At 41.9% G+C, this 20,523-nt stretch overlaps 1 protein-coding gene across 1 annotated transcript in view; it reads right to left on the minus strand.

The window, feature by feature from the left end:
• The window catches only part of LOC126199400 (tubulin polyglutamylase ttll6-like), a gene marked incomplete at its 5' end in the record, with an annotated part of 426,833 nt that overhangs the window by 175,540 nt on the left and 230,770 nt on the right, over window positions 1–20,523 (minus strand). The window contains 2 exons of the mRNA XM_049936319.1: window positions 286–290; window positions 5,581–5,598. Coding sequence (XP_049792276.1) covers window positions 286–290; window positions 5,581–5,598 — 23 coding nt within the window. The remainder of the gene's footprint in view (window positions 1–285; window positions 291–5,580; window positions 5,599–20,523) is intronic.

The following is a 20,523-nucleotide window of genomic DNA, read 5'->3' on the forward strand; positions in this document are numbered from 1 at the left end:
GGTCTGGATGAAACCATCAGTGAGGTGGTAGATAAGTTCTGGTAGTTGGCATATTGGGTTGAAGAGGGCCAGATAAAGCAGATGGTAGAGAAGTGTTGAGGTTGTGGATATGTTGTATTGGACCTGAGTCCACATCATGATGATATTATCAAAGAATCTGTACCATACACAGGATTTGGGGCTTAGGGATGCTTGGATGGTTTCCTCTAAGTCGTCCATAATAAGATTGGCATAGGAGGATACCCTGCAGGTGCCCATGGCTGTAGCATGGATTTGTGTATATACCTTCCCTGTAGGTGTGTGTGAGGATATACACTGGTGTCCATTGCATTGCATTTATTTTGCCATAAAACAGTATAAACAGGTGACAGTAAAGTAGAAACTGCAAAGAATACAGAACGTGATCAACTGTAACATGCATAATGGTAGACCAAAAATGTTCTTCATTTTTTCAACTTAATGGATTTGCTCACACATTCTGACAACTGGTTAATGTGTGGCCACCTCTGGCACAAATACTGGCCTGACAATGATGGGACATGCTGTGAATGATGTTATCAATCTCATGTTCAGGCAATAATGCCCATTCCTCCTGCAGAGCTGCTCAAAAGTATTGAGAGTGGTCGGTGGCTGCTGATGTGATGCAATCCGTCTTCCTAGTGCATCCCAGACATGGTCTATGGGATTCAAATCGGGAGAGTGAATGAGCCCCGCCATACATGCAATATCTTCCATTTCCAATAAAACATCAGCTACCCATGCTCTATGAGGTCAAGTATTATTGTCCATCAGTACAAAGTCTGGGCCCACAGCACCTCACAAAACTACACATGAGATCCCAAGATCTCATGACATTACCCAACAGCAGTTAAGTCTTGCTGATTCACTCATACAATTTAATGAAGAGGTGTTCGAATGGTCAACATAATCCCTGCCTACTCCATTAGAAATCCTTCTTGACATCAGTCTCTTTCCACAATGTTTGGGCCCCAAAATCATGTTCCACATGTCCTCCAGATGAAAATGAATTGAAAATCACTCTCCAGACCAAACCGTGACTCATCTGCGAAAAGAACATTGGCCCACTGTTTGACCATACAGGTAGCATGTTGATGGATCGACTCTAGAGATCACCTTCTGTGAAGACATGCCACAGGTAAACAGAGAGCAGGTCTCCAACAATAAAGGCTACTCTGCTGGAGCCACTATGCCTTGATACAATGTGTCCAGGGGATGTAGTGAGGTCAGATGCCAGCTACAGTGCTGTAGTAAGGCGGTACTGTTGTGTCCATACAGCCAAATAATGGTCCATTGTTTCTGATGTCACATGTGGGCAGCCCTGTCCTGGTCTCTGGGCTAGAGTTTCGGTCTCTATAAACTGTTGCCGCATCTGAGATATAACAGAATGATTACATTAAGCCATTGGGCCACATCAGTTTGCGGCTTTCTTCCTATGGCTTTCCACATCAAAGAGTCTGTAGGCACCTTCTCTTTGCCATACTGAACCATCTGTGACTGTGCCCACAGTGATGTGGATGTGGGACTACCTTGCAAAAAGTACCCTACTTGTTCCATAAAATTTCAGACATGCAGCCCATAAAATTCCATTCTTCTTCTAATATCTCAGGTGTATATCATCCAGCCATCTTCAGTGTGAGCCAAAATACTAGAAGAAGAAGTGAAATTTATGTGGCTGCATGCCCAAAATTTTATGGAACAGTCATTGCACCGTGAAAATATGAAGATGCACTACCCCGCCTGATAGGAGCCCTGATCTCATTGCTGGCATGGTTGTCAGTTGATCGGAATGCCATCTTCAGTGCAGAACACAATTGTAATATCTGTTGACAGTTTGTATGATTATACCATGAATTAGACACAGAATGGGGAAATAGCAGTTAGTTACTTTAATTTTGGACACCAGTGTAGTTGATAAGATGTGTGAGGAATGAGGTAGTGGGTTTAGAGTCTCAAGGACATTGGGAGAGTTAGTGTTTGATAGTGGCAAGGCCATAGGCATGAAGAATGTTGGTGTATAGAGGGGTAGCATCTACAATGATGATTAGGTTTTTATGTTGAATTTCAAGGACAACAAAGTCACTAGAGAGAACAGAAAAATGGTCTACCTCAGGGAAGCATCTTGGCTCCACTTCTCTTCAACATTTAAACCAATGGCCAGCCATTGACCCCAGGCTCAAGGAGATTCTTATGTGCATATGACCTAGCCCTTGCTATGCAGAGCTCATGCTTTGAAACAGTGGAAAGATACCTGACAACAGCACTTAGAACACTGTCAAGCTACTACAATCGGAACCAACTCATACCAAACCCTTTAAAGACACAGGTGTGCGCCTTTCATTTAAGGAACAGGGAAGCTAATCATGAGCTACATATTGAATGGACAGGCATCCAACTCCAGCATCATCACACCCCTAAATACTTGGGAGTCACTCTTTATAGAGCTCTGACATTCAAAACTCACTGCAAAATCACTAAAATGAAAATCTCCACTCGAAACAACCTAATTTGCAAACTAGTGGGGACACAGTGGAGCTCATATCCACAAACTATTCGCTCTTCTGCAATGGCACTGTGCTTTTTTGCTGCCAAATATGCTCAACCAGTCTGGTACAGGTCATCTCATGCCAGACACTGCTCTCAACGAAACGCCAAGGAGAGACTGAAAGTGGAACAGAACAGTGCCCATCCATTGCACGGACATAATCCACCAAAGCAATGGCTGAGCTTGCAAAAGAGCTTCCTGAGGACATTGAGTAGCTCACCGTTTCACCAGAGAAGGCCAGGCTGGAGTTACGGAAGAAGTCGATGCCTCACTTGCACAGATGGATGCCTGAAGCTGAAGAACTACCACCTGGACATGATGAAAGCTGGCTGGCGTGGAAATCTTTAAACAGATTACGATCAGGAGTTGGATGATCGAGAGACAACCTGAAGAGATGAGGCTTCATAACAGAAGACACGTCCTGCAACTGTGGACAAGGACAAACCACAAGCCACATGCTTCAGTGCCCTTTGCGCCCTACATCCTGCATGAAGAATGATCTCCTGCAAGCCACTCCAAGCGCTTTGGAGGTTTCAAAATACTGGGCACATGTAATATAAATACAATTTGTATCTATATTTACAATATTTCTTGATGTGTATGGCTTCTGTAAATTTGTATGTTTCTGACTCAAGAATATATCTATTAGGGATACATATGGTAAAGGGGTGGTGATGGTGGAGAATTGGTGAAGGAAGTGATTAGTGTCTTTGATGTGAGAGGGCAGGATCTGGGATGCTGATTGGAGATGTTGTTCAACAAGAGCGGAAATTCTTTCACATGAATTCCACTAATCTATGAAATATATGAGCCCAACCTATTCCAAAATCCCTTGCATATGGATCATAAAGTGATGAAAAACCCATGTGCAAGACCTGTCAGGTACACCCACCAGGTACATCCTACTCCAGTCCCTACAAAGGCTTATCATATGCTATCAGAGGCAGGGTTGCCTGTAAAACCAGTCGTGTAATATACCATCTCTGCTGTAATTTTTGAATGGGATTTTATATGGGCATGACTGCCAGTCAGTTTGCCACCTGGATGGCCAAGAGCAGAGTTGACCATTCAATGACTGAACAAATTACTGAGAACAATGTTCTCATATTTCAATGGTTGCTTCACAACCTGTGGAGAGGGTGCCTTACCAAAACACCATCTTCTCTGAATTACATAGACATGTGCCATGCTTGCAAGACTCTACAGTCATATCTACCTGTCAACAGTCACACTCTTCCTCTGTTGTCTCTACCATTTCCTTTCCACTTCTCTGTATTGCTGTGCTCTGTGCACTGCACAACTCCCATGCCTGTGGCAGAATGAGCTCTTTGGCGCATTTTCTTATTCTGTGTGTCTGTTATCTGTCCCTCTAGTTGCCAGCTGCCCTCCCTCAAACCTCCTTCTAATTCCCTGCCTTCTCCCTACCTGCCAAAGAAGGATTCATCCAAAAGCTGGCAATGACCTCAGTCTTGTTTATATGCCTATTGATGACTTACTCATTCCAGACATTTGTCACTTAAATAATTATAAGGATCTATGATTACTGAATCTAGTATGTAACAATTCTTTCTAATATTATAATTTAACCTCTCCATATGATTTTCCACTTATTGACCTTCTATATACAGTATTATGTAAATAATTAGATGTCAAAGAACAAGATTTCCTTGTGTGGAGAACTGCATGTTGGCTTGGGTGGACAGTCAGTGGCAGAAGTAGAAGCAACTTCAGCTGTGTCATAGGGTAGTGTGTTGATACCCTTTCTGTACTTTTTCTATGTTAATGACCCTGAAGAAAATATTAACAGTGACCTTAGAAGTTTTTCTGATGATGCAGTTATCTCTGATAAAGCACTGCACGAAAAAGCTGAACAAGTATTCAGTCAGATTGTGCTAAGATTTCAAAATGGTTTGAAGATTGGCAACTAGCTTTAAATGTTCAGAAATGTAAAATTTGGCACTTCACAAAATGAAATACTTAGAATCTTATTACAGTCCTATCAATGAGTCACAGTTGGAAATGTCAACTAATACAGATATCTGGATGTAACCATTTGTAGAGATATGAAATGCAATGATCACATTGGCTCAGTGGTAGGTAAAGAAGGTGACAGATTGTGGTTCATTGGTGGAATATTAGGGAAATGCAATCAATCTACAAAGGAGATTGCAGACAAAACATTCATATGACCTATCTTAGAATATTGTTTAAGTGTGTGAGACCTCTACCAAATAATACTAACAGGAGATACTGAATGTATACAAAGAAGGGCAGCATGGATTGTCAAAGCTTTGTTCGATCATGGGAGAGCATCATGGAGAAGCTGAAAAAACAGAATTGGCAGACCCTTGAAAATAGATGCAAACTATCCCCTGAAAGTCTGCTTAGAAACTTTCTAGAACCAATATGAAAACAAGACTAGACTAATTATAGTGTACACAGAGGTGTTTAAGCAATCATTCTTCCCATGCTCCACACATAAATGGAACAGGAAAAAGCCCCAATAACGTACAATGGAAAGTACACTCCGCCATGCATTCATAGTGGCTTGTGGAGTGTATGATTTCTTTTTTCACTGACAGTTCTTTCTCACTGCTGCTACAAAGCAAATTTGTCCCTACTCAGATAAACACATCTTTGTTGTTCCCGTAGGAGCCACCTTGAGATTTTTTTTTTTTTTTTAGCTTAAAATATTATTTTCAAGTTTATTCAAATGGTGAAACCTGATTCCAGGTTGGACAATATTTTTGACTTGTTCTTTAACAGTTTTCAGACAATGGAAAACACAGGATGGAATAATGACAATATTATGAAAAGGATAGCTTATTACTCACCATATAGCGGATATGTTGAATCACAGACACGCAAAACAACAACAAAATATATTAGCTTTCAACCAGAACGTTTCTTCCAAAACAAACAACATACATATACACATTCATGCAGAATGCAGCTCATACACAAAGGACCACTGTCTCTGGCTGCTGGGGCCAGACTTTTGAGCAGCAGCCAGAGACAGTGGTCATGTGGGTGAGCTGTGTTTGTGTGAATGTTGTTTATTTCAGTTATCAGTTTTGCTACTTTTTCACATTTCACTTTTCTTGTATGTTACCTTATCCACTGATATTTATTTCCTGGTTTTAGCAACTCCCCATTTCCTCATAGTATGCCTACAGTAGTGTTGTATTAAGTGGTATCCATCCAGTCATCTACACATTCCTAGTTATTCAATTAAATTATTCTCAATGGGAAACTGCTTGAATAGTGTAAACTGTAGTTTGTCAACATTTTGCATGTGAACAGTAATGTTACTTTCATTTACTGGACATTATATAGATGACTCCTGTAAAAAGTAATGTAGCCATCACTCAGCCTGCACTTAATTTTTTAAAGCAACACAACCCATACTACAATCTAAGTGTACCTTTATGTTTATCTCACAGGAAACAATGACGCAGATTAAAATTAAACAAAATATAGTCAGAAAAAGATGTGAAAACTAGGGCACTGGCAGGAACACAGAGAGGTGTATACATCTCAAGCTTTAAGTGATGTGGGTTCCTTAATATGTTGCCTCCTACATACTTTATCTCTCATTCTATTACTGTTGTTTTCCTTGTCAATTTTCCTCTATCTGTGAGCTATAGACTCCTCTTGTGCTGTGGTTCAGCTTCTGCATTTCAAATCCTGCCTGCTGCATTTAACTGTTCATTATTCTGTTGTTTTATCTGCTATACCGACTTGGTCCAGCCCTTTATGTGACTTTCAAGTCAAGTTCAATACAATATATTTTACCTATATTCTTTTTCCCTTCTTTACACTAGAACTCCTACTTTGTTATTTCATGATTTTGTATTTCTAATGTTTTTCCTTTTGTCTGGTACTGCCTTTCAGGTCTATGTACGTGTAGATTAAAATTTTTTTTATAAAAAATTAGTACGGTGTTTTCCATTCTTAAGTAGAAAAGATAAATTATTTGAATGCATAAGGCACGAAGGGTGCATTGTGTACAGTAGTATTAATGATATTTTCTGTGAAATTAATTAGTTTCAGCAACAATCAACCATTAATTAAGATTTAGGAACCAGGTTTTAAATTGTAAGACATTTCCAGGTGCAGATGTGGATTCTGACAACAATCTATTGGTTATGAACTGCAGATTGAAACTGAAGAAACTGCAAAAAGGTGGGAATTTAAGGAGATGGGACCTGGATAAACTGAAAGAACCAGAGGTTGTAGAGAGTTTCAGGGAGAGCATAAGGGAACAATTGACAGGAATGGGGGAAAGAAATGAATTAGAAGAAGAATGGGTAGCTCTGAGGGATGAAGTAGTGAAGGCAGCAGAGGATCAAATAGGTAAAAAGATGAGGGCTAATAGAAATCCTTGGGTAACAGAAGAAATATTGAATTTAATTGATGAAAGGAGAAAATACGAGGTGCGGCTAGAAAAAAACCGGACTGATGCTGGAAAAAACATTTATTTACAATTATTTACAATTTCATGTTATCTCCTTCAATGTACTCTCCTCCTCGGTCTCTACACCGCTCCATACGAATTTTCCACTGTTCATAGCAATGCTGCAGATCATTTTCGGTAAGTCCATACATTACTTCCGTCGCTTTTTCTTTTACTGCTTCAACAGTCTCAAATCTAGTTCCTTTCAAAGCTGACTTGACTTTAGGGAAAAGAAAAAAGTCACAGGGGGCCAAATCAAGTGAGTAGGGTGGATGATCTAAGATGGGAATGTTGTGTTTTGCCAAAAAGTCTTCACTGACAATGCACTGTGTCACTGACAATGCACTGTGAGCTGGGGCATTGTCTTGGTGAAGGATCCATGACTTTTTTCTCCACAAATCGTTCCGTTTTCTCCGTACTCACTCACGTAGGGTAGCCAGGACGCTAATGTAGTAATGCTGATTCACTGTTTGTCCCTCTGGTACCCAATCAATGTGCACAATCCCTTTGATGTCAGTATTTGCTGACAATGGTCTGCCAGTGCGAGTGTCATCACTGGTGTCTTCGCGGCCATCTTTAAATCGTTTAAACCACTCAAACACTTGTGTTCGCGATCAACAATCATCGCCGTACACTTGTTGTAACATTACAAATGTTTCACTTGCAGATTTTCCTAGTTTGAAACAAAATTTGATGTTAACACGCTGTTCTTTCTGTATACTCAACATTTTCCGACGCACAGACAAAACGTCAACTACTTAAAACAGACGCCACAGGCAGACTGAGTGCAGGAGGCAGATGAAACTCGAGCAGTAGGCGGAGCGAGAGTCACGTGACAGGCCACGCGACTTTCAGCCTTATTGCATTCGTTTTATTGTTTCACCAGTACTAGTCCGGTTTTTTTCTAGCCACACCTCGTATAAAAATGCAGTAAATGAAGCAGGCAAAAAGGAATACAAACGTCTCAAAAATGAGATCGACAGGAAGTGCAAAATGGCTAAGCAGGCATGGCTAGAGGACAAATGTAAGAATGTAGAGGCTTGTCTCACTAGGGGTAAGATAGATACTGCCTACAGGAAAATTAAAGAGACCTTTGGAGAGAAGAGAACCACTTGTATGAATATCAAGAGCTCACATGGCAACCCAGTTCTAAGCAAAGAAGGGAAGGCAGAAAGGTGGAAGGAGTATATAGAGGGTTTATACAAGGGCGATGTACTTGAGGACAATATTATGGAAATGGAAGAGGATGTAAATGAAGATGAAATGGGAGATAAGATACTGCGTGAAGAGTTTGACAGAGCACTGAAAGACCTGAGTCGAAACAAGGCCCCGGGAGTAGACAATATTCCATTAGAACTACTGATGGCCTTGGGAGAGCCAGTCATTACAAAACTCTACCATCTGGTGAGCAAGATGTATGAGACAGGCGAAATACCCACAGACTTCAAGAAGAATATAATAATTCCAATCCCAAAGAAAGCAGGTGTTGACAGATGTGAAAATTACCGAACTATCAGTTTAATAAGTCACAGCTGCAAAATACTAACGCGAATTCTTTACAGACGAATGGAAAAACTGGTTGAAGCCAACCTCGGGGAAGATCAGTTTGGATTCCGTAGAAATGTTGGAACACGTGAGGCAATACTAACCTTACGACTTATCTTAGAAGAAAGATTAAGAAAAGGCAAACCTACGTTTCTAGCATTTGTAGACTTAGAGAAAGCTTTTGACAACGTTAACTGGAATACTCTCTTTCAAATTCTGAAGGTGGCAGGGGTAAAATACAGGGAACGAAAGGCTATTTACAATTTGTACAGAAACCAGATTGCAGTTTTAAGAGTCGAGGGGCATGAAAGGGAAGCAGTGGTTGGGAAAGGAGTGAGACAGGGTTGTAGCCTCTCCCCGATGTTATTCAATCTGTATATTGAGCAAGCAGTAAAGGAAACAAAAGAAAAATTTGGAGTAGGTATTAAAATTCATGGAGAAGAAGTAAAAACTTTGAGGTTCACCGATGGCATTGTAATTCTGTCAGAGACAGCAAAAGACTTGGAAGAGCAGTTGAACGGAATGGACAGTGTCTTGAAAGGAGGATATAAGATGAACATCAACAAAAGCAAAACGAGGATAATGGAATGTAGTCAAATTAAATCGGGTGATGCTGAGGGGATTAGATTAGGAAATCAGACACTTAAAGTAGTAAAGGAGTTTTGCTATTTAGGGAGCAAAATAACTGATGATGGTCGAAGTAGAGAGGATATAAAATGTAGACTGGCAATGGCAAGGAAATCGTTTCTGAAGAAGAGAAATTTCTTAACATCGAGTATAGATTTAAGTGTCAGGAAGTCGTTTGTGAAAGTATTTGTATGGAGTGTAGCCACGTATGGATGTGAAACATGGACAATAACCAGTTTGGACAAGAAGAGAATAGAAGCTTTCGAAATGTGGTGCTACAGAAGAATGCTGAAGATAAGGTGGGTAGATCACGTAACTAATGAGGAGGTATTGAATAGGATTGGGGAGAAGATAAGTTTGTGGCACAACTTGACTAGAAGAAGGGATCGGTTGGTAGGACATGTTTTGAGGCATCAAGGGATCACAAATTTAGCATTGGAGGGCAGCGTGGGGGGTAAAAATCGTAGAGGGAGACCAAGAGATGAATACACTAAGCAGATTCAGAAGGATGTAGGTTGCAGTAGGTACTGGGAGATGAAGAAGCTTGCACAGGATAGAGTAGCATGGAGAGCTGCATCAAACCAGTCTCAGGACTGAAGACCACAACAACAACAACAACAATAGGATGTGACTCTATTCAATTTTATACATAAGTTCCATCATGAGTCAGCTCCTTTTCAACCACTATACTCTATGCTCAGAATGAACACAGCAGTCTATCCAATTATATTTCACAAATTAGTTTCTACGTGTGATCAATTTAACTATTAGTAATGACGAAATGAAACACAAAGTTATGAAATAACACAGTGCTAGCTAAAGTCCAATCATCTAATACTTCAGGCCAAACAAATGTAAGTGTGTTGTTCAATCAATATGAAAAATAGTTAAATATCCAATTCTTATGGAATAAGGTGCCTTCATTATTGACTCTGCTGTCTGAAAACTATAGGCTGGGTCACCAGCAATCCATCTTGCACACTACCTGTTAAGAGAAGCACTGTACAAGAATTTATCTAACATGATCAACACTTAAAAGTGGTCAACAGGTAAACATGGGAGTAAACAGTAAGGATAACATCTGAAAATCAGGACATTTGGAGATGCAATAGACGGAGTGGCATTTACAATTGACTATGAGTCATCATGAATCTTTATAAGCAATAAAATCAGCAAACTGATTACCTCTCCAGAGTAATGTGTGCAGCAGTTTGAACAATTAAGAAACTGACACAATATGTAAAAGTTACAAGTAAAATTAAAAATATGTATATACAGAGAGGGAATATTTTTGATTTTGTCCAAATAATTTAAAAAAAAAAGAATGCAGTCACTTGCCCATACAGACAAGTAGGACACTGCAACAGAGACTGTGACAATGTAAGATAATCTACTTTAAAACTTACAATATTTCTCTCAACTATTCTGTGGTAATCAAAAAGAAATGAAACTGACAGACAGAGATAGATGCGTTATGGATAGAAAAAGTTACAGACACCGACAAACACAATACTGTTCACATCAAATTTAATGTTTGCACAGTCCAAAATAATTTGCATTTCAGTCTTTGCAATAATGTTTTGATTAATGTTTTGATTACCTTTAATCATAAGACTAATATTGTCCAAAAGAATTAATCTGTACTTTGAAGCATGACAGTTAGTTGATCTTGGATACACAAAGGCAGCAATGTAACTGATGAAATGTGATGGGGACTTGATATTGTCTAACAGAAGATACAGTAATGATATTCACAAAACAGTATAATAACTTAAAATTGCTCATCTTAACATTAATCCATATGTTGTAACGATCCTGCAGTTTCTGATAAGTCTGTTACTGTCATGTTTGCCTTCATTCATACGGTGACCATCTCACTAAAATTTAAATTATTGGTCAAGATGAACAGTATACCTTTGTACTTCAATTTTTGTTATTGATAAACAATTAACAATCTTCTTCTGCTAATAATCATCAAACAACAGTTCAAACTTTAAAGTAAAGATTTAATTTAAAAAAGTTACAAGTTCTGTCAATGCAAACTGCCAAGCACTTGTATATGCAGTTAATGACAGAATGATAGTGGATAAACAAATTTGAACTTGGCACTATTTGAATTAAATTTCTTTTTCCTAATCCAATGAATAAATATTCAGAACCTAAGTTACTCACAAAAACACTAGCTTTCTAGTCAACTGCAAAAGTTATAGGTAAAATGTGAAGCATGTTGAGGGCCAGAATGAACAAAATCGCCACCAGCTTATAGATGTGCCAATAATAACTCAAGAATGAAAGTCTTATCTCTACAACCTCTGGAGAGAGGTCATGCAACAAAATTGCTATGGGTTCTGCCGCATGTTGCAGTGTCCCAAGCCATATTCCCATTTAGTTAATAATGTACACATTGACAATGGAATGGCCTCCCTCCATATGATAGATACTACTTCCACAGTGGAGAAGAAAAACATAAGAAAACATCAATACAGACTGATTATACAGGATCAGAGTGCAGTTCAGCCCATTATCTGAAAATTGGCTGTTGCAAAAACCCATGTGAAAACTGTAGCCATATCTTATTGAAAGGTGTTTTTTACTACTTTAGATAATTTCACTGATTATGTATGTCAGAAAACGTGGTAAACTGAACACTGGTTTAACCAGATGAGCTGAAACGTTCAAAAATTATCAGATCTTCCATTACATATCACTCAGGGCTCTAATTTGTCCCATTAGGATTAACATTATTCTCCACTGCAGAAATAAAGGCTGCCTCATTTAAATATATTGGAGCAGAACAAGAATACTTTCTGATGGACACAATAGATGCAATAACGTGTAACTGCAGATAGTGTAAAGGTGCAGAGAACTGCAAATTCCAGTACTTAACAAGAAACGGCAAGATATGAAATGAATAACGGCCTAGAAAATTGTGCTGTGGATTTCACAACTTTGACTCAGAAGAAGGCTTGCTTAACAAAAGTTTATTTAAGTTTCAAACTTTATTAACTGTACAGATATGGTACGCAAATACATTCAAAATTTCGAATTTTTCAATGATAATATGCCCTGAAACAGATTTTAAGTTTTTAAAAATCGATCAAAAACAGTCTTGACTGCATTAAAATATGGGGTAGCTCTGAGAAATGAAATAGTGAAGGCCACACAGCATCAAATAGATAAAAAGGTAAGGCTATTAGAAATCCTTGGATAATACATGAGATATTGAATTTAATGATGAGTGAATAAAATATAAAAAGCATCAAATGAAGCAGGAACAAGGGAATGTCTAAAGAAGGAGCTTGACAGGAAGTACAAAAGGGCTAAGTAGGAATAGCTAGATGACAAATGTATGGATTCATACACATATTTCACTAGGGGAAAGATAGATACCACCTACAAGAAAATTAAAGAGGCATTTGGAGAAAAGAGAAGCAGCTGTATGAATATCAAGAGCTCAGATGGAAAACTAATACAAAGCAAAGAAGGGAAAGCTGGGAGGTAGAAAGAGTATATTGAGTGTCTACGCATAGGAAGACAAATATAGAAATGGAAGAGGATGTAGATGAAGATGAGATGGGAGATATGATACTGAGAGAAGAATTTGACAGAGCACTGAAAGCACTTAGTTGAAACAAGGTACTGAGGGTAGATGAAATTCTGTTAAAGCTACTGACAGCCTTGGAAGAGCCAGCCATGACAAAGCTCTGGCATCTGGGTACAAGATGTGTGAGACAGGTGAAATATCCTTAGACTTAAAGAAGAATGTAATACTTACAACTCCAAGGAAGGCAGGTGCTGAAAGGTATGAATATTACTAAAGATCAGTTTAATAAGCCATGATTATAGAGCACTAACACGAATTCTTTACAGAAGAAAGGAAAAACTTGTAGAAGCCAACCTCAGGGAAGATCAGTTTGGATTCCAGACAAATGTAGGAACATGCAAGGCAATATTGACCCTATGACTTATCTTGGACGATAGGTTACGAAATGGCAAACTTACATTTATAGCATTTGTACTCTTAGAGAAAGCTTTCGACAATGTTCACTGGAATATTTTCTCTGCAGCTCTGAAGGTAACAGGGGCAAAATACAGAGAGCAAAAGGCTATTTAAAAGTTGTACAGAAACCAATTAGCAGTTATAAGAGTCAAGGGGTGTGAAAGGGAAGCAGTGGTTGAGAATGAAGCAAGACAAGGATGTAGCCTATTCCCAATGTTATTTAATCTGTACATTGAGTAAGCAGTAAAGTGTTGTGACAGTGCCACGACATTTACAGTGCCGCCACAACAGTATACGCAAACGGCGATAGAGGCGCTCCGCAACTGGGCTGAGTGCGGGAGCGCCACGAACGGTGCTGGCCGCACGTCACAGCACGGCAGTCGAATGAGAGATACTGAGTTGTTATCATGTAACTAGCTATTGTTTCTAAGTGAGTGTGTTTGAATATCCACGCAATTATTGGTGATTAAAGGTTATAACACTTTTTGGCAACGAGGTCGGATATTTTCACTGCGTTGTGGATTTGTGTGTTCGTGACGGGGCAGACATGGAACAGCTTATTCAAGTGCTCATTGAACAAAAACACAGCTCACGGCTGCTATTCAGACACAGCAAACACAGCTGACGGCTGCTATTCAGGTGTTGTCGACATTGCTTACTCATTGTCTGTCTTCCTCTTCTCCGCCTCCATTCCCTCCTTACAACGAGGCCGCTGAAGACTGGGAGGATTATGAGAAGCGTTTGCGGCAACACTTCTTGGCTTTCGGCATTGTCAATGCTCCTATGTGTAAGTCGTTATTTCTATCTTGGATTTCCCCACGGATCTATCAGCTGCTATCTCAGTTAGCCCCTCTGCGGGAACCTGCCTCTCTGTCCTTCCAAGAAATGTGTGACTTATTGTCTAACTATTACCGAAAAAACACCCACATCGTTGCCGCCCGCGTGGCATTCTACCGGTGTCGTAAACAGCCCAATCAATCTTACCAGGCTTGGGCGGCGGAACTACATGGTCTGAGTAGGAAATGTCAGTTTGTCACGGACACTCATCATGAGTCTTATGCTGATTCAATGGTTAGGGATGCTATTCTACGGCTTGCTCCTGATAAAGAAGTTCGGCAACGTGCCTTACAACTGCCAAACCCATCGTTGTCGGAAGTTCTAAGCATCGCTCAATCCTTTGAAGTGTCTCACGCTGTTGGCACGCAAATAGATGCATGGTGTGATGTAGGTGCTGTACAGTCAACTTTCGACACGGACAATTTGCCTGTTTCACAGGAGAACGAAGATGTGGTGGCGGTTCACTCGCGTAAACAACATCGCATTGGGCCACAACGCTCGCAGCGAAAACAGCAACCACAGAAGCAGGTTCGTTCAGCACTTCCTTCTTGTCCACGTTGTTTTGTACAGCATGACAGGGCCGCATATCCAAAACATTGGGCCACGTGTAATTCCTGTAGGAAAAAAAGGCCACATTGCTTCTGTGTGTCAGCCCCCTAAAGTTCCTGTCGACGAGGACGAGGCATCGGACATGGATGTGAACTGTGTGCTTTCTCAAACAAATAAGTTGTTTGTTACTGTTCGTGTTCTGGATAAAGACATTCGCATGCAAGTGGACACTGGCTCTGCAGTAACTCTCATTAATTCTCACACGTATTTGGAGTTGGGCTCCCCTCCCTTGTCTCCAGTTACGCGAAATCTGAGAACTTATAATAAACAGAAAATTCCTATCATTGGCCAGTTTGATGCTTCCACTGCCTCCAAGTCTGTTGTTAGGCCCCTCGCGTTTTATGTGGTGGATCATGCGGGCACTGAAAACCTGTTCGGTTATGATGCTTTCCAGTTGTTCGGGTTCTCCATTGATGATGATGTGCACCTCATATCTGAGGATATTCCGTATCAACAGCTGGATGGATTGTGTTCTGAATTTTCGTCCGTGATCTCTGCTGGTCTGGGTCGTGCCAAGCATTTTGAAGCCCACATTACTCTTATACCTACAGCTCGCCCCAAGTTTTTCCGGGCACGCCCTATTCTGGTGGTATTTCGTGCACCTGTCAAGGCTGAGATAGACAGGTTAACAGCTTCAGGGATTCTCCTTCCTGTTACCTCCAGCGAATGGGCATCGCCCATCGTGGTGGTTTCTAAACCAAACGGGAGTCTGCAATTGTGTGGTGATTTTAAAGCCACTGTCAACGCTCAGCGCCTCATTGACACTTATCCTCTTCCCCGTCCTGAGGAGTTATTTACCAAGCTCGCTGGGGGCCAGTTCTTTTCCAAACTTCACTATCGGAGGCGTACCATCAGTTGCCGTTGGATGCTTCTTCCAAGGAATTTCTCGTCATCAACACTCCTTGTGGGTTGTATCAGTACCAGTGGTTACCATTTGGCGTCGCTAGCACGCCGGCCATTTTTCAACGGTTTTTGGAACAGCTCACGGCTGAGGAGCACCTTCGCAATTTGCGTTCTCTGTTTCAGGTTTTGCATTCAGCTGGGTTGAGGTCCAATCTGGACAAGTCACAGTTCTTCCAACCCTCCATTGAGTATCTTGGTTTCCACTTGTCCCGTGAGGGTATACGTCCTCTACGTCAGCACGTTGCGGCCATTAACGCTCTACCCCGGCCGTCTACGGTCAAAGCACTTCAGGCGTTTCTAGGCAAGATTGCTTATTATCACAAATTCATTCCATCCGCGGCGGCGGTAGCTCATCCTCTGCATCAGCTGTTACGCAAAACCATCCCTTTCTGTTGGTCCGACGAGTGTGAGCAGGCTTTTGTCCGCCTGAAGGCTCATTTGCAGTTGGCGCCTTGTCTTGCCACATTCCGTCCTGGTCAGCACTTGCTTTTGGCAATGGGCACATCACAGTATGGCGTAGGGGCTGTTCTCGTCCATCGGTATGAGGATGGGTCGGAATGACCCATCGCCTATGCTTCCAAGACCCTCAACGATGCGCAACGGCGTTACTCTCAAACTGAAAAGGAGGCGCTCGCTATCATTTATGCTCTAAAAAAGTTCAGTGTTTTTTTGTATGGTTCTAAGTTTCACCTCATCACCGACCACAAGCAGCTGGTCTCTCTGTTCAGCCCATGGGCATCACTTCCGGATAAGGCAGCTCACCACCTGCAACGTTGGGCCTTATACTTGTCTCGTTTTCACTATGAGATTCACTATCGCCCCACGGCCCAGCACGCCAGCGCTGACACATTGTCGCGATTGCCGATGGGCCCCGACCCGGTTTTCGATCATGATGAACTACTCTGTTTCCACATTGATGAGGAAGAACGTTGTGCGGTCGAGGGTTTTCCACTTACAGGTTCGCAGGTCATGTCGGCTACTGTGCGGAACCCGGTCCTGCGTCAGGTGATCGGTTTTGTTCAACGGGGTTGGTTGGACAGGACCAAGGGCCGGGCATCGGATCCCATTCGCAACAACCATGCCTTGCGCCTTCGTCTGTCTGTTCGTGATGGGGTTGTTCTTCTGGCCACGGATGGCGCATCTCCACGGGTCGTGGTGCCAGCCTCTCTTCGCAAAGATGTTCTCAAACTGTTGCATGAAGGCCATTGGGGTATTTCTCGGACTAAGTCCCTGGCCCGCAGGCACGTTTATTGGCCTGGTATTGATTCAGACATCGCCCACATGGTTGCTGCGTGTGGTCAGTGTGCTCAACAACTGGCTGCACCTCGTACAATGCCCTCTCCGTGGCCTGATCCGGCACAGCTGTGGGAACGGGTGCACGCTGACTTTGCCGGCCGCTTCCTCGGCACTTATTGGCTACTGTTGATTGACGCCTTCTCGAAGTTTCCGTTTGTTGTTCGAGGTCCGACGCCCACCACTGCGACAACGACGCTGGCTTTGTCCAAAAGCTTTATGCTAGAAGGTCTTCCATCCACGATCGTCACGGACAATGGCCCTCAGTTCTCTTCACAGGCCTTCTGTGATTCTTGTACTGGACAAGGGATTCATCATGTTACAGCACCGCCCTTCCATCCGCAATCGAATGGGGAGGTCAAGCGCCTTGTCCGCACTTTCAAAAGCCAGATGAAAAATTTCCTTAGTGATTTTTCCACAGATGACGTTCTGCTGCAATTTCTGGGTTCTTATCGCTTCACACCTCTGGGTGATCGCAGCCCTGCTGAACTCTTGCACGGCCGCCAACCGCGCACTCTACTGCACCTGCTTCACCCTGTCAGGCCTTGTGCTGTGTCCCCTAGTGCGGGAAAATACTCGGTGGGCGCTGACGTCTGGGCACGAGGGTATGAATCTCACCCTAAATGGATTCCAGGAGTGGTCAAGGCTCTTCGCGGCCACCGGCTTTGTGAAATACGTACGGACGATGGCATGGTTGTTCGCCATTATGACCAAATGCGCCCATGAGTGGTGGCCACGCCGGTGCCACCGCCCCTTCTTTCGCCTCCACCAGCCCGAGACGCCAGTCCTGTCGCTGCTGCTGATCTACCGTACATGTTGCTGCAGCCGACATCGCTACCGCTTCTGAGTACGTCGGAACTGGCCCCAGTCGCGACGCCGCCTTCTCCGGGACCCATCTCGCTGGAGCACACCCCCAGGTCCACGACACCTATGGATGCTGCTCCGGAGTTTTCACCCATTATCTCGTCCAGGAGGCACGTTCCATGCACGAGCTTCTGTCCTGGACATTTTCGACCATACTCTCGTGTCTCTCCGCGGGATCTTCTCGGGGCCATCTCTGCACTGTCCATGTCTCCAAGGAAGTGAGTTTTTCTTTTTTTCGAGGGGGGAAAAGTGTTGTGACAGGCCACGACATTTACAGTGCCGCCACGAGAGTACGCGCAAACGGCGATAGAGGTGCTGCGCAACTCGGCTGAGCGCGGGAGCGCCACCTAGCTACGGACTGCGCTGGCCACACGTCACGGCACGGCACGGCAGTCACGGCACGGCACGGCAGTCGAATAAGAGATACTGAGTTGTTATCATGTAACCAGCAATTGTTTCTAAGTGAGTGTGTTTGAATATCCACGCAATTATTGGTGATTAAAGGTTATAACATAAAGGAGACAGAAGAAAAATTTGGAGTAGGAATTAGAGTTAGGGAGAAGAAATAAAAAGTTTGAGGTTTGCTGATGACACTGTACATCTGTCAGAGACAGCAAATGATTTGGAATAGCAGCTGAATGGAATGGAGAAAGTCTTGAAGTGAGGATATAAGATGAAAATCAACAAAAGCAAAATAAGGATAATAGAATGTAGTCAAATAAAATCAGGTGATGCTGAGGGAATTAGATTAGGAAATGAGACAATTAAGTAGTAGATGAGTATTGTTATTTGAACAGCAGAATAACTGATGATGGCCAAAGTAGAGAAGATATAAAATGAAGACAGTAAAAAAGAAAAAAAAAAAATCTCAAGAATGGAAATTTGTTAATATCGAACATTGATTTGAGGGTGTTTTCTGAAATAATTTGCGTGGAGTGTAGCCATGCCATGTATCATAATGAAACATGGCTGGTGACCAGTTTGGCAAGAAGAGAATCGAAGATTTTGAAATGTGGTGCTACAGAAGAATGCTGGAGTTTAGACAGGTGGATCACATAACTAACGAGGTGGTAATGAATAGAAATTGGGAGAAAAGAAATTTGTGGCACAACCCAACTACAAGAAGAGATTGGTTGATAGGAAACATTCTGAGACATCAAGGGATCATCAATTTAGTAATCGAGGGAAGTGTGGAGCGGGGAAGTGGGGTAAAAACTGTAGAGGGAGACTGAGAGATGAATACAATACACAGGGGCAGAAGGACGTAAGTTAATAGTTATGTGGAGATGAAGAGGCTTGCACAGAGCTGCATCAAATCAGTCTTTGGACTGAAGATCACAAGAACAACATGGTACAAATATCTTCCACAATCAACCACCTAACAGAAAGCAAGAACCTGAGAATCCTACAAATTAAGAAGAAAAATTCATCCCATCTAGATATTACTAGTTATTTACATTCAAGGAAAGAAGATAACCTATTAGCTACTGTGCAAGACATAATGTTCTTTGTAAAAAGGTCTTTATTCTTATGGCATATATGCAGCTATTGTTCTATTGGGTGTACCAATGAGCTTATGTAACTGCTAATCTGAGAACAGTGTAGAAACGACTGCCTTTCAGTACACCAAATAAAATGGCTAAGGATACAGAGATGCTGAATGAAACGAGTTTGGCTGTTAAAAATGCACCATGTAGAGCCTTCATTAGCAATCACAGCTAAAAATTATCAAAACCCAAAGAATTTCCAGTCATATACAAAAGTTGCCAGTGGCACAAAGGAAAACCATGAATGCAGAACTCTAATTTTAAAGGTTCTTTTACAAAAGAACATACATAAGTCCAGCACCCTCGCATCACTGTAAAGAAGGGCGAAATTGATATTAGTATAAGGGGCACAGAGAAGCAGCTGAAATCATTTAAATTTAATGAGGCTTCAGGGCCCAATGGACTCCCTGCCAGATACTATACACTATTTGCAGCTGGATTAGCTCCTATTTTATCTACGACATACCAAAACTTTTGCAAACAAAATACTGAGCCCAGTGATTTGAAGAATACACAGGTCACATTCATGTACAAGAAGGACAGCAAATGATACACAAAATTACCATCCAATTTCATTAATGTCCATCTGTTGTAGAATTCTGGAACATATTCTGAGCTCAAATGTAATTCAGTATCTGGAATGGAATGACCTACTCCATGCTACATAGCATGGATTCTGCACACAATGGACATGCGAAACCCATCACAAGGTTCTTTCACATGATGTCCTGGAAGCCATGGATCAAGGTGATCAGCGTTTATTGAATTCAACACTGTAGTAGCCACCAGAAAGATCGCGGGAGGCGCACATTGGCACGGCGCGTCACGGGCGATAGTTGCCGCAAGTAGAGTCCCGTCCACCAGAGGGCACACGAGAATTCGGATGCGACCTCTGCCGGCGTAACAACAACAACAACTCCAGCAGCACGGGCCGTGCCCAGTCAGTCAACATTGGGCATGCCTAGGACACAGTCCCGGCCTACGCTAAGTGAAGTGCGACGTAAACGTGAACAGTGTTACTACAAACACTACACAACTGTTTATGAACAAAAGTATGATCAAATGGGAAATCAAACAAAAATTGTAACTTGATTCAGGATATCTTGGTGGGGACGATGCAGCATGTTACCCTAGACAGACAATTATTGAGAGTAGTGGAAGTAACTTTATGCATGCTGTACTGAAACCGATCAGTGCTACGCTCTCATTCTCTATTGAAGACATGATACAATGCACTAGTATACAACACAGTTCAATAAAACTCCACGAACAACATGTT

The sequence above is a fragment of the Schistocerca nitens genome, chromosome 8 (genome assembly GCF_023898315.1).
Source record: "Schistocerca nitens isolate TAMUIC-IGC-003100 chromosome 8, iqSchNite1.1, whole genome shotgun sequence".
Lineage (NCBI taxonomy): Eukaryota > Metazoa > Arthropoda > Insecta > Orthoptera > Acrididae > Schistocerca > Schistocerca nitens.